The sequence below is a fragment of the Prionailurus bengalensis genome, chromosome A3 (genome assembly GCF_016509475.1).
Source record: "Prionailurus bengalensis isolate Pbe53 chromosome A3, Fcat_Pben_1.1_paternal_pri, whole genome shotgun sequence".
Lineage (NCBI taxonomy): Eukaryota > Metazoa > Chordata > Mammalia > Carnivora > Felidae > Prionailurus > Prionailurus bengalensis.
In genome coordinates this window covers 44,768,488-44,783,236 of record NC_057354.1, presented here as the reverse complement: position 1 = coordinate 44,783,236, position 14,749 = coordinate 44,768,488, and the positions used below count along the sequence as shown (strand labels likewise).

Sequence of the window (14,749 nt, the reverse complement as noted above, 5' to 3'; positions counted from 1 at the left end):
AAGGAAATACATGTTCTGAGTGCAGCAGGGAGCCATCTGAGAGATTTTGGTGTTTTACTACTCTGCCCTGTGTTTCAAAACTAAGCAGAAAGCTCAGTGTGAAACTACTTCCGGGGGATCACATAATTTATCTTATGTATGGTGCTAATCTTCTGCTTGTCCATTGCTTCACTGCCTTTTTCAGCATCTCTTAGCGCCCCACATCTCTGGAGGATGATGCAATGGACACATGGTTTTTTATTTATCAGAGAAATGTTGGCTGAACCCACCCCATTCCTCAAGTTGTATCATAACAGACAGCTGGATATTTGGAAATTTTTCAAAGATCCACTGGATTGTTTTCACAGAGTTTTGGTGTCAGATAGATGGTGTGTGTGTGTGTGTGTGTGTGTGTGTTGAGAAGACATTGCAGAAAATATACAAGTAAACGAGACTCATAAATTAGTATGAGCCTACACAAAATTCAACATGAAAATGTTCCATCTACTTCAAAATAGCCGATTGAAACGGGTCAGAATAATTGGATAATTAGCCTGGACAGTTATACTATTTTGAAAAGCTGAAGATAAATAACTCTTAGAGCATAGCCACCACCAATTTTCCACTTCTAATTTCTCCCAACAACCTGAATACTTTCATGACCAGTTAGGTAAAGCTCTAAGACTACATTTTATTACATTTATTGCAAGTTGGATGTTATTCCTACTTTATGTACCACAATTGAAAACCGTCTGGACCTTATGATTTTACCACCCCTCCCATCTCCTTCCCCCCATTTTTAAACATTCAGGCTTTTCTTTGAAGCCTGTGTACCTAAAGTGAATTCAGATTTGCTGCCTGAGATCTAGAGTCTCCAATCTCCAGCATTTCAAATTTATGACTGTAATCTATAAGCGTCTTTAGCAACAGACTTAGAAAAACATAATCCACGGACTTCACCCACCTATCCTCCAGCCAGATCTTTTTGGAGGTAGATAACAGACAGACATATGCCTAAAAAAGTGCACTACCCCTAAAAACATAGGGCTGATACTTTGCTTCGGAAGGGGGAAGAAACCATCTGGAAACTCTCAGTGTATCCAATGCCACATAAAGGGTATGTGTGCTGGCAGTGCCCCCAGCAGGCCAGGGCATGGTTGGGAATATGCTTTCCAGAAAAAAAGAGGACGTTCTGGCAGTTCCTCCCTGTGGGATCAACTACGATGTGCTGAGGAAGAAGTACAAACCAGTATCCGCCTTCCCTTGTCCTCTTGTGCACAAGAACACAGCCTGGGGAGTTAACTGAAATGAGCACACTCCAGAAAACTGCCGAGAGGGTTCTCTGGTGTTACTGTCAGGTATGAGATATTGAATAAAAAAAGTTCTTCCCTCAAACCCACCCTAACCCCTCCCAAACAAATTCCAGAACAGTGGAAGCAGTGAAAATAGCAATATGGACAATTTTGCATCATTGGAGAAGCCAGCTCATTTAGAACCACGTTCGTAGTCGACAATTCAAGAAACAATCATGCACGACAGGGATCTGGGCAGAAATAGGCTAAATGCTCATTTCCTATAGGAAACCTTCCAGTTCCTAGGTTGGCAGTCATGAATGGGAACTTTACCCCATACCAGGATTTTCTCTTTGAGAAATTAAGCATGGAACTATGATTTCTAAAGATTTCATAGAAAGTATGCTTAAAAGAAAAAAAAAATCAAGTTTCAGATCAAATGCTGTGCTTAAGACTAAAGCGAATTGAGACAAGTATAACAAAATATTTGAAGTGAAAGTATCTTATGCTTTGTAAGCACCAATCAGAATAATGACAATACTGTCTGTGCCCAGCGTGTGTTTATTAAATGCACAAATACAGTGGTAAAGCATTTTTAGATGTCAACACTCAAAACAAAGCTAAGGACCTTTTCCCTCCAACCTGGGAATATATTTTCTTAAATAGTTAAATAAAACTATTTTTTTTCTGGTTCCTATAAATGAAGTCTGTTGCTTCAGGTGGACACCTGGCTTGTTCACTAACCTTGGTCTACTTTTAGATCTGGATAATTATTTCTTGGGAGTCATGCAGGGTAAGAATGTGGTGTATTACAATGATGTGTTACCCTCTCTTTTAAGGAGTTGGTTTTGGGGAAGTCTGAGTTTTCCAGATCGAAAACTAGTACAGACAGGATGGAGAACTTGAACTTCTGAACTGTCAGCCATGCTGGAATCTGTTCTCCCACTTTAGCTGCAAGAAAGAATTCCTAACAGAGCACTGCACGTATTCTATAGGATGACAGATCCTAAGCCCCTTCAAGATTTAGAGAAGACCCTTGGGGCGCCTGGGTGGCTCAGTCGGTTAAGCGTCCGACTTCAGCCAGGTCACGATCTCGCGGTCCTGAGTTCGAGCCCCGCGTCAGGCTCTGGGCTGATGGCTCGGAGCCTGGAGCCTGTTTCCGATTCTGTGTCTCCCTCTCTCTCTGCCCCTCCCCCGTTCATGCTCTGTCTCTCTCTGTCTCAAAAATAAACATTAAAAAAAAAAAAAGATTTAGAGAAGACCCATGATTTGCCACTTCATACCAGAAACCCGCCATTTTGCCAGCTTTCCAGGTTGAGTCCACCCAGAAAAAGCAGAAGCACCAATACCTGGCGGCTTCCTTCCAGGCATACTGGTCAGCATAGTTAAAACAGGCAACACTCCAGGGGAGGAAGTAACGTGCGTGCCACTCAAGGAAGGATATAGAACAGAGAAGTTTATTTTACACTATCCGTCCAAGAAAACAATCTCCATAAACCAGTGCAAAATGTGCAACAGAATCAATATGTGTGTCTTAGCTCTGAGAGCCCAAATTGGTGATTTCCTCTCCCGTTCCTTCTTCGGGCAGGTGCCTCGTCGGCTGGCTAACGCTGGCCTTGGTTTGCACCATTGACAGAAACATTCAACCAATTTGTAGCAGGTTATTTTTACAATTCATACCAGAATGTGTACAAGGGACGGGGAGGGGGGGGGACCATACTGAATGAATGATAAGTGATCAGTGCTTAAAGTAAATACAGGGGGCGGCACGGGCAAGAATCCACAGTTTCAATAAATACAAGTGTAACAAGCATGGGTGGGTCTCAACTCGGTGGAATTAGTCTGCATAATAATTCAGCATCATACAAAATCTAGCAGGGCTGTTGAGCAGTGATTGGCAGCAACGTTCACAATAACTTATGCCCTTGAGCGAGTCTGCATTGAACACATTCTGCGGTTCCCAAGGTGTCAGTTCTCTGTTTCCTCCTTCCCTCGCCATCCCTCCAGGATGGGAGGGGTGGAGCTGGGGCAGCTTGGTGGAGGTGTCCCACGAGGAAGGACGCTGACCCAAAAGCCAGCTGTCAGGGTCCAGTGTACTCAATACCGAGTGGCAAATTGGGACTTTATTGACGACGTCTGTGCAAAGTGCGCTTCTCTCCGTTTTCCAAGAAACCAGTGTCTGTAGCTCCTGCACAAAAAGCAGTGGTGGCCTCTGGGTCTCTCCTTGTCACCCCGAATACCAAGTGATGAGAGTGCATCTCAGGGACTCTTGGGCTGGGAAACTTCTGGCGCTGACTTCCCGGCACCTCCAGGACGGGTGGTGTAACCGGGGCCCCTCATCAAAGGCCTCAGGCAGGCTAGAACTATTGCTTGAAAGACTAGAAGGAACCTAGTGACAAAATGATTGTCCTAATGGATATGTGGGAAGCTGTCTTCTTCCTCGAAAGCCTTGTGCCCCCTAGATGACGCCTACAGGACTTCAGGGAGGCATCCTTGCGTATGAAACGTCATGCATCTGTTCCCCATGGCCTCGCCCAGATGTTCCTCTACTAAGCACTAAATTCATGCATGTTCCACCATGCCTGGGACTTGATCCCAGAAGACATGGCGGGGACAACCTGTGGATCATCCACTAATCCAGAGCCCGGTGAAAGATGCGAGAGAAGTTCTCCATCTCTGGAAGAAAAGGAATTAAAAAGGGGAGCCCCCCAAAGTGAAACAACCCCACCCAAACCCAGTAGTAACCTAGGTATCGCCTCAAAACATAATAAAATCCCAAACACTCCCTAGCATCAATACACCCTCTCCTCTCTATTCCTTCGACAGTCTCAGGTCATAAATTAGGTTTGTCTTCCATCCAATAACTTAAAAAAGGAGGAGGGATTGTAGTAAGTTTTGCCTGGCTTGGGCCAGTTAGCAGCCAGTTTTTCTAGAATCTCAGTCACTGTTCAAAAATGGAGCTTGAAAATTCACGCGGATGTCAGAGTCTTCACACAGAGGAGGCAGGAAGGGGTGGGTGAGAGAAACCCATGGAGGAGGGGGAGCAGGGAGGGGTGGGAACAGCCTGGGCCACCAAGGCAGGAGCAGAGGCCTGTGAACAGCGCGGGAGAGCCGGATGTGCCGGCTCTGGGGGCCCGCGTGACTCGGGGTGCGGCCGGGTCTTGTATTGCACAGTAAAGAAGGACTGAGGCTCGGTGGGTGGCCAGGCGGCTCAGTGGTCCCCGCACATGGGCAAGTTCACAAAGGTGAACACGTTGAACTCTGTCATGATGGAGAAGCACAGGAACACACCGTACAGGAAAAGGCACCCGCACCCGAGCTTCTTGTCCAGCTGCCACTTGTTCAGGTGAACGCCAAACACCTGCAACACACACAGCAGGGTCAGAGGGTGCGGGAAGAGGTAGCCTTGGGCCTTGGGGTGGCCATAGCCGGGGGTAGGGCTGCCAATGGCTGATCTCGTGGAGCACTGATGGTCTCTGAGCACCCCCAAACCCATCGTTCATGTGGGAAGTCAGAACTTGGGAGATAACTTTACAAAGTCATAATGATGGGACCAATCAACACGGGCATGGTGGCCGTCACTCCTCCGCACTATTCTGTGCTGGTGGCACCTGTTCTGCCTCTTCACCCTCTTGCCCCAGGCAGCCCCTGGCCCCTGCAGACACAGCCCTGGCAGTGGAGGCCACACCTCTTCCATTCCTGCACCTAGAGGCAAGAAGGATGTACCCCTTGCTCTTCGCTGCTCCTTATGCACTCTTTATTTTTTTCTCCTCTCAAAAAACCTAAGCTTGGAATCTAAAGTCTTCCAGCAGTCATACTCCATCCCACTCACTTGCAGTCAACACTGCAAAACCAGTCTCTTTCGTCCTTCCCCAGAGCCCGGAGTCCTACCCACTGCCACTCCTGTCTACAGCACCTTGTCGTCCTGCCCAGCAATTTCACCATCAACCGAGAGGATCTTCCCAACACCCGTCCTACACCCACTCTCCTGCAGCCATGCCCCGCACCTGCACTGCACCCACTAGCCACAGGTGGCCCCCCAAATTTAAATGTATATCAAATAACATTAAAAACTCCATTCCTGGAGCGCCTTAGTGGGTCAGTTGGTTGAACATCTGACTCGATTTCAGCTCAGGTCATGATCTCACAGTTGTGGGGTAGAGCCCAGGCCTGGGCTTGGTGCTGAGCCCACGTGGAGGCTGCATGGGGTTCTCCCTCTCCCTCTGCCCCTCTCCAGTTCATGCGCTCTCTCCCGCCTTCTCTCAAAATAAATAGACTTAAAAACTCGGTTCCTCAGTTGTACTAGCCACATTTCATGTGCTTGACATCCACACGTGGCCAGTGGCTGCTGTCCAGTGCAGGTACAGGCCAGCGGACAAGTTCTGCTGGACAGCCCTGCAGCTGAGACCTGGTGATTAGCAAGAACAGAAAGGACTCCGTGCCAAACACCTCACTCTCTGACAGCCATCTCCTCTTTCCTGCTTACTCCATCTTACTCCTACAACTCTGCAGACTCCCAGGACCCAGAATTCATTGCCACCCCCACCATTTCACTGCCCATCACCCCTCTCTCACCTTACCCTGCTTAAATTCCACCAACAATCGTTAGAACCACCCCTAAGCACTCCTCACTGTTTACTTGTATCTCTCTAGCACTTTTGTCCTTGTATGGCTAAAACCACAGCCTTTTGGTTCAAGCCCTGCTTCCAGCTATTCCATATTGCTTCCACGCAGCTGACCCAGGCTGGAGGAAAACGCCTGGCCCTGCCGAAGGGTCTCACTTTTTACGTTTGTTTTTTTTGTTGTTGCTGTTGTTTTGCTTTTTAAATTTATTTTCAGAGAGAGGGAGGGAGGGGCAGGGAGAGAGGGGAGAGAAAGAATCCCAAGCAGGCTCCATGCTGTCACCACAAGAGCCTAATGCAGGGCTGGAACTCACAATCTGTGAGATCATGACCTGAGCCGAAACCAAGAGCCGGACGCTCAAGGGACTGAGCCATCCAGGTGCACCCGAGGTTTCTCACTTTTGTTTGTTTTTAATTTTTTTGATATTTTTATTTATTTTTGAGACAGAGAGAAAGCACGGGCTGGGGAGGGACACAGAGAGAGGGAGACAGGAACCCAAGCAGGCTCTGCTCTGACAGCAGAGATCCTGATGTGGAGTTTCAATGCACAAGCCGTGAGATAATGACCTGAGCAGAAGTCGACGCTTAATTAACTGAGCCACGCAGGTGCCCCCCTGAAGGTTCTGCCTTTTAATTCAAGCCCACAAACCTTGAGTGAGCCATTTATGGCAATCATTCCACATTTCCCTAAATTCACTGTCTCTCCCTTTCCTGGATGGCTGTTTCTGACCTCTCCCCTCTTCTGAGACCCCCAATACCTTCCTTTTCCACCCTCACTCTCAGTGCATGATGATGTTCCCGTCCACAGAACTGCCACCACCAGATCCATTTGCTCACCTTCTCTCCTGCCAGTGAGGACCCGTCGCCCACGACCCTGTCCATGGCCCACTCCCCCACATGTGCACACCATCCCACCTCCCCTTACTGCTCAAGAACATGGTCCCAGAAACTGCCCCTCTTTTATTTCCATCTCCCCATCACTCCCCGGGTTACTCCAACTGGAGTACAAGAATGCTGCTAGCTCCCTCATATTAAAAAACAATTACATTTTTTCTGGATTCCCATTTCTCTCCTTTATTCACAGCAAGATGACTTCAAAGAGTTGTAAACACCATTGCATCCAATTTCTCTCCTTCCTTCCCGTTACCTTGTTCTACTCAACCTTTGGCCTTATTGCCCCATGCAGCCACCCTCAAGAGGACTGATAACTTTGTATTTCTTTTTTCTTTTAATTTTTTAAAAATCTTTATTTATTTTTGAGAGAGTGAGAGAGAGACAGAGTGAGAGCAGGGGAGGAACAGAGAGAGAGGGAGACACAGAATCCGAAGCAGGCTCCAGGCTCCGAGCTGTCAGCACAGAGCCCGACGCGAGGCTTGAACCCACAAACTGTGAGATCATGATCTGAGCCGAAGTCAGACGCTTAACCGACTGAGCCACCCAGGCGTCCCCTGATAACTTTATATTTCCAAACCAAATGGCCAACACTCAGGACTCCTTTCCCATAACAGAGCCAATCGCTCCCTCCACCCCGAAACGCCTTCTCCCCTTAGCTTCCAGATGCCATACTCTCCTGCTTTGCCTCCCACCTCTCTGCTCATTCTCTGTTCCCTTTGGTGGTTTATTGTCATCATCCTGACCTCGAACTACCAGAGGGCACCAAGACTCAGATGCTGGGCCTCTTTTCTGTCCTCACTCACCCTCTTGCTGACTGATCCAACTGCAGGGCTTTAAATATCATTGTGCCTTCAGCTTGGACGCTTCTCCTGAACTCAGACTCCTCTTTCCAATGGCTTTCTTGACCTTTCCCTTTGGGTGTCAAATAGGCAAGATAGCTCAAGAGGTTTGAAACTACTCTTCCTTCCCCTGCCCCCCCCCAAACCTACTTCTCTCCAGCATTCCAGCAGCCCCATTTCAACATCCCAGGTGGTGGCCAGCCCCATCTCCTACAGGTGTATACATGTAGCTGTAAGCATGCGCTCTGGTGTCAGATGGCTTGCCCCTTCATTCATTTAGTGTCAACTAGCCTAGAGGTCTCAGACGTTCATCTGTATAATGGGGCTAATATAGTGGCTACATGATGGGGGCGTGATGAGCTCCAAAGGGGAAAATGTATGGAAAGCACTGAGCACAATGTGTGGCTATGACAGGTCTCATAACCCTAAGTCATACCAGACTCAAAGAAACTCCTACGCTATGGAAGAAAAATTGCATAGGTTTCCACTTTTGCATACGACAGTGTTTGCTTTAGTAAATCTTTGAAATTTGACTCACAGTCTGATCCCATAAATGACCTTGCCAGCTTCCTGCCTGCTCTTCTAAATTCCCATTATCAACTATATGGACATTCACATGCCAGTATAATTCAATGATGATTTCCTTGAAGATTTCAGGAAAAACCACATTGCATCTCAATGTTTTTTTTATATTAAAAAAATGTTTTTATTTATATTTGTGAGAAAGACAGAGCAAATGGGAGAAGGGCAGAGAGAGAGAGAGAGAGAGAGAGAGAGACAGAGAGGGAGACACAGAATCTGAAGCAGGCTCCAGGCTCTGAGCTGTCAGCACAGAGCCTGATTCAGGGCTTGGACTCATGAACCATGAGATCATGACCTGAGCTGAAGTCAGATGCTCAACTGACTGAGCCACCCAGGTGCCCCTCAACGTTCACTAATGTGAAAATTTAACCACATACTTGTATATGAATGGATACTTCATGTGTTGGTATGAATCTGTTTCTACCAAACATGGCAGCTGAGTTGGAATATCGTACTATACAAATAGATATGATAGCCAAGACAGTGGAATGGCATGAAAGTATACTGTCAATGAAATAATGTATTCTTAGTCTCTGAGAATTGGTCAAATCCATGGATTTATAGAGGTGCTTATTAACTTGGAACAGACAATTAATTGGAATCTACCCTTTTCTTCACTAATCCTGCAGAAAAAGTGGATCTCCCCTTTGCTTTTGATAAAATGGCTTGTGCTTGACATAAGGCAGGGCCTTGCTTCTCATAGGTGGGCTGGCTCCGTTTAGAAAGAGGGTATGTTTTCTAGTGAGTTGCTAGGATCCACTTATAGAAGAGACAGCCACGAAGGAGATGGGACATCTGGAGGCTGACTGTCCCCATCCACCAGAAGGCCAAGCCCATCTGGTGTCCTAACAAACTCTGTGGCCAAAGAACCCAAGGGTGGGGGTGGGGAGAACACAGGAACTCAAGGGGGGAATAAGCTGAAGCCCTACCGTAACAAAGACGGAGGCCAGGAGTAAGCCCACGGAGTAGATCAGTCCTCTGCTGTTTAGCCGAATCTGTAAGAAAGGATGTGCAGTTAGGCTTCCAAAAAGGCATCTGCTCTGTGCAGGAGCTCAAGCAATTCTGAGTAGCAGTCAGTGCAAATCTCTCCTCTAGGATAGCAAAGGGCAGTTTGGACAGCCTTGCTCTGGGATTGGTAGTGGGAATATCTACTTCCCTAGGACAGCTAGGGGGTGCCCTTGTGTAGTCCACTCTCAGTCCAACCCCATCCTTCCCTCCAGGGGCAGTGCCTACTGGGCTGCAGCATGGCACTCCAATTCTCTGACTTGTGGCCTGATTCTTATTGCTCACAATACTTCCCTGTGGACCTGACCTCCAGGGAGCATTTGCTTTCCTGGCATATAACTTTTAGGTTTACCTTTTGAGTAAATTTCCTAACATGGGTGATGGGAGCAAAATTTTGAAAAATATTACTGAAATTTTCTCTCTCTCTCTCTCTCCCTCTCTCCTCTCTCTCTCTCTCTCTCTCTCTCGGGAGAGAGAGCAGGGCAAAAGGGACTGAGAGAGAGAGAGAGAGAGTGAGCGAGAGAATCTTAAGCAGGCTCCATGCTCAGTTCAGAACCCCACATGGGGCTCAATCCCAGGAGCCTGAGATCATGACCTGAGCCAAAATCAAGAGTTGGATGCTCAACCAACTGAGCCACCAGGCACCCCATAAAAACTTTTTTCTCTCTTTTGCATTAGTTTGTGACCTCTTCCCAAACTTGACAGGAAGAAGTGGATAAGGGTTGTTACTGTGAGCAAGCAAAGAAGAAGAAAGAGTTAACATTCCATTTGTGATATTCATAAAAGGATTTTTGTTTTGTTTGTTTTTCAGAGTAAGACAGTGGGGTTGGCAGCCAAACACTGAAAAGAGAGAAACAATTTTTGGAATTCTTATAAAATAGCTCTGTCCAGTAGAACTTTCTGCAATGATGAAAATGTCCTGTATCTGTGCTGTCCCATATGGCAGCCATTAGGCACATGTGGGCTATTGAGCCCTTGAAAGGTGGCTCATCCAACTGAACAAAAACTTTAACCTTATCTTCAACCAATTCACATTTACATTCAAAGAGCCATATATGATCAGTGGCTGTAGTAGTGGGCAGAGCAGGTAGGGAATATTTAGAGGCCGACCCAGCCAACAAAGATCATAGAATTTTTTCCATAGTGCACTGAAGATGTCCCTTCTGCCCTGACCTCAGTCCTTTAAGGGTCACGAGGTTGGCTACCCTGAGATAGGAGGTGTGCCTTAGAGCAGCTGTACTCAAAGTGTTGTCCCTGGATAGGCTCGAGCAGCATCACGTGGGAGCTTGTTAGAAATGCAGGATCTCAGGCCTCACCCAGTCCTCCTGAATCAGAAACTTTGGGGATGGGCCCACCGAGCTGTATTTTAATAAACCTCCAGGTGGTTCTGATGCATGAGAAAGTTTAAGAACCACAGACTTAGAGCAAGTACAGAGGTTAAACCCACTTCTGATCTCCACGGGTTCTGGGGCTTTGACTTTGACATCCCTTTTACACCAGTTCTCTTATAAAGTCTTATCTGCATGGAGGCTGGGGGACCATAGAGCCCCACCAATGTACACTGTCTTGCCAGGAGTAAAAGGCTCACCTGTGTTTACAGAAAGGAAAAGCAAGGCAGGCTGATCAGTTCATTAGAGAACAGAGAGTGATTATTGTCAGTAGAAGTGGTCCGGGGACCTTCTGACAAGGTTCAAGGCATCTCTTGGTGCCCCTTTACCAGTTTATCCCTGCAGTGTAGGTACGGAAACACATGGGTATCTCTGTAGGAGGATGTGTTTGGTTTACCTTTTGGTGACAGGAAACTGCTTTCCCCAAACAGACCCTTTGTGTGGGGACCCAGGAACATAACACATCTCCTTATGCAAGGTTCTGTCCCAGAGGGAATGTGCTGGACTTTCTCCCCTGCCTGCACAATCCATGTGAGCCAACCATCTGCCAAACCCCAGCTGGAAATTATTCCCAGCCAATAAATGCCTTCCTAAGAGTAAAGGACTCAAAGCATATCTCTGTGACACTAAAGCAGTGGGTTGACCTGGTTAAATCAGTGTAAAAAAAAATAATGAGGGATTGGATCCATCCCAGTCCAGCTGGTAGTTCACCTTCCTGCAGACCCTCCACCTGGCTATAGATCGATTTTCCTCCTTTGATCAGCTGTGTAGGTATAACGAGGCCAATGTCCATCACAAGTGCCTTGTACTGAAAAAGATTCTCTGCCCCAAAGTATTCTGTCCATACTGAACCTATGATAATGCCACATGTACCCTGGCCAGAGTTTAAGGGGAAAGGCAGGGTTTCTCAGAGCAAGATGGCAGCCCCTGTTCAGAGTGAGTAAGAGCCTGCTGGGGCTGTACTCATCACAGTCCTTGGGCTGACCCTGAAACTGTGAACACTCAGAAAACCTTTTGAGCTCTTAATTTTCAACATTACATGGATTCTTCTAAGAATGTGGCCAATGCATTTTAAGCCCAGCTCACTCTTTAAGTTCCAGGGTTGAATCCTTGTCAGCAGCAAGAGTTGAGTAAAGTGATTTCCTGCCCATAGGAAACCAAGAGCCAGTGAAAGCCAAGCTCCAAGCAGGAAAATTCTCTTTGGCCAAGGCTTTTGCCTTTTCCAAATGAATAATATTCACCTAGAGCACTGAAACTTCACTCTTCCTCATTGACATAAAGTCTCAAGGAGTGGTGCTTCTAAAATTCTAAATCTGGCTCCAAAGACTAAAGACAACCAACTTTGGTGAGGTTTCTGAGTAGTTTTTTTTTCACATTTTCACCTTTTTCTCTGCCACATGCACCCACAGGGGTTATTTTTGCTATTTCACTAGTTAGAGACCTGCGCTCTCAAAGACTGTATTGATTCCTTGCTAGCTGAACCCCCACTTCCACATGGACACGACTGCCAGGGATTAGGGTTCCTTCAGTTGCCTCTGGGTCCAACTTGAACACTTCCCAATTACTGGAGACTATGGATGGTTTGGGGCAGGAGTTAGTCAACTACGGGCCATCGGCCGAATCTGGCCCATCGCCTGATTTTGTAGATGAAGTGTTACTGGAGCTCAGCTCATTCCTTAGCATGCCGTCTGTGTGTCTGCCTTCATGTAGAAGTGGAAGAGCTGATAAGTTTGATAGAGACCATACGGCCCACAAGGCTTAAAATATTTCTCTTCTGGCCCTTTCCGGAAAGTTTGCTAACCCTTGGTTTCGGGCATGGGCTCCAGACCCAGTTCACCAAACCTCTTCTGAATCCCTGCTTGGTCACCCTCTTGATATAAAATCATGGAAAAGTGACTTAACCTCCCCAAGCCTCAGTTTCCTGAGAAGTAAAATGGGGATAATACAATTCCCACCTAATGAGGTGGTTGTGAGAATTAATGGAATTAATCTATGTTAAAGCTTGAACAGGACCCAGTGTATAATGGGTTCTCAGTGCGTCTGGGCCATTTTCCTCCACTCACTCATGAGCTGCCTAATCCCTTCCCTGGCATCCCTGGCTGCTGCTTTTATAAGCTCACCACCCAGCAGTCCCCTGATCAAAGCCTCAGTAGATGTCAAATACCATGAGGGCAGGAACCACGTCTGACCTTTTCCTCTGTCTGGCACAGGGCTAAGCACAGACCACATGCTTCAATATGTAACCAATAGATGGACAATGAATCCATTTCATTGCAGAAGTGAAATGGAGCAGACTAGACTGGTCAGAGAGAGGCTGAGAGCAGAGAGACCCTGGATGCCACTTCCAGATGGGATTCCAGAAGCAATGCATCCTGCCCAACATTCCCTGTCCCCCTTCTCCACTTCATTTTTATGAATGTATATAGCTTATTTTGTCTACCTAACATTTTATTATGAAAGTTTTCAAGCAGTCAGAAAAATTGCAAGAATTATACCATTTTCATAGTGTTTGATAATAGTTCACAGGTGTTTTGTTTCTGGATGCAATTTCTGTATGGTGAAATTTACAAATCCTAATTGCACTGCTCAGTGTGTTTTGAGAAACACCTACAAACCACATAACCTAAACTGTAGTCATGATATAGAGCACTTCCATCCTTCCCAGAAAGTTCTCTTGTTCCCTCATCAGTCTCACTTAGATCAATCACTGTGTCTAAGCTTGGCCTGTCTGAGAAATTTCATATAAATGGAACCCAATAATGTGCATTCTTTTACACCAGGATTCTTTTACTCAGCATAATTTTTTAAAGATTCCTTGGTATTTTTCATTGCATTACTAGCTCACTTCTCTTTATAACAGCATAAATATAACACAGTTTATCTAATTATTCTCCTGCTTATAGGTATCTGGGTTGCTTCCAGTTTGGGGCTATTAGGGTGCATTGTTTTCGTAGCTCACAAACATGAAAAGAGATCTATAGTGGTCCCTCCCACCCAGAGGAGAAGAAGGAATGAAGATCACGAAGACCTCCAGCGGCTCTGCTGGGACCCCAAACACACACACACACACACACACACACACACCACCACCAGCATCCTCTCTCTGTAGTTGGGCACTGGGAGCCTCTCCAAATGGGGGAGATTCACCTTCCCCACCTTGGCACACTGCTGTCTCCCTTTCCAGACCTCAGTCGGGTCAGATGGGGTGCTCACATCCTTCCCACCTCACTTCTATTCTGCCCATTGCTCCCTAAGTCCTTTCATCTTTTCCAAGTTCACTGAGCCCTTGCTGGTCTTATCCCCCCTTGTGATGCAGATCATATCCTGACCTTGCCTGGTCTCCTTCTTACCTCCCCAACTAGTCCTGATGCTCTGAGGGTAGATGCCTGTGTCTTCAGTTTTTCCTCCTTCCACATAGCACCTACATCTCTACCTCTCTACACACACTGTATGTTTTTTAATTTTAAAGTTTATTTCTTTATGTATTTTGAGAGAGAACGAGAACAAGTGGGGGAGGAGCAGATAGTGAAAGGGAGAGAGAGAGAGAATCCCCAGCAGGCTCCGTACCGATGTAGGGCTGAGCCGAAGTGGGACGCTTAACCGACTGAGCTACCCAGTCAGCCCCGCACTGTACATTTAAATAAGCATCTGCTGGTGATGCTGAGCACGTGTGTATCCTTGTGTACATGTGTATGTGCACGTGTGTGCACATGTGTGGGGTGCATGTGTGCATTGGGGGCAGTGAGGTGGGGTGGCTAGGGGCAAGAATGCATATAGAGCTGGATGAGGAGACTGATGTGGGGGTGGTTTTAAGCTGATCTTTTTAAGCAACAAAGTGAGGGGGCACCAAAATGTTTTTTTTTTAATTGGGGCATAATTTGCATACAGTAAAGGCACAGATCTCAAGTGTACTATTGGATAAGTTTTGACAAATACATGTACCCATGTGTGTGACATCTCAACAAGATACAAAACATTTCCATCACCCCAGTAAGTTTCCTTGAGGGCAGCAAGTTTAACTTAACCCCCTTAAAAGTAGTTTCTTGGGGTGTGCTAAGCCGGACAATAGCACGGGCCCTCCTCCTCATCTCTGGACCACCTTTGCATAAGCCTCTGGGCTGCAGCTGTGCAGTGTTGCTCTGAATGAT

The 14,749-nt window shown here is 46.7% G+C and overlaps 1 protein-coding gene across 2 annotated transcripts in view; it reads right to left on the bottom strand.

The window, feature by feature from the left end:
* Positions 1-2,709: 2,709 nt before the first annotated feature.
* SLC24A3 (solute carrier family 24 member 3) overlaps positions 2,710-14,749 on the bottom strand; it is a 485,964-nt gene continuing 473,924 nt past the window's right edge. For both annotated transcript variants that reach the window (XM_043602975.1, XM_043602976.1), the window contains 2 exons: positions 9,138-9,203; positions 2,710-4,632 (listed from right to left, as the gene is read on the bottom strand). In XM_043602975.1, coding sequence (XP_043458910.1) covers positions 4,241-4,632; positions 9,138-9,203 — 458 coding nt within the window. In that variant the 3' untranslated portion in view covers positions 2,710-4,240. The remainder of the gene's footprint in view (positions 4,633-9,137; positions 9,204-14,749) is intronic.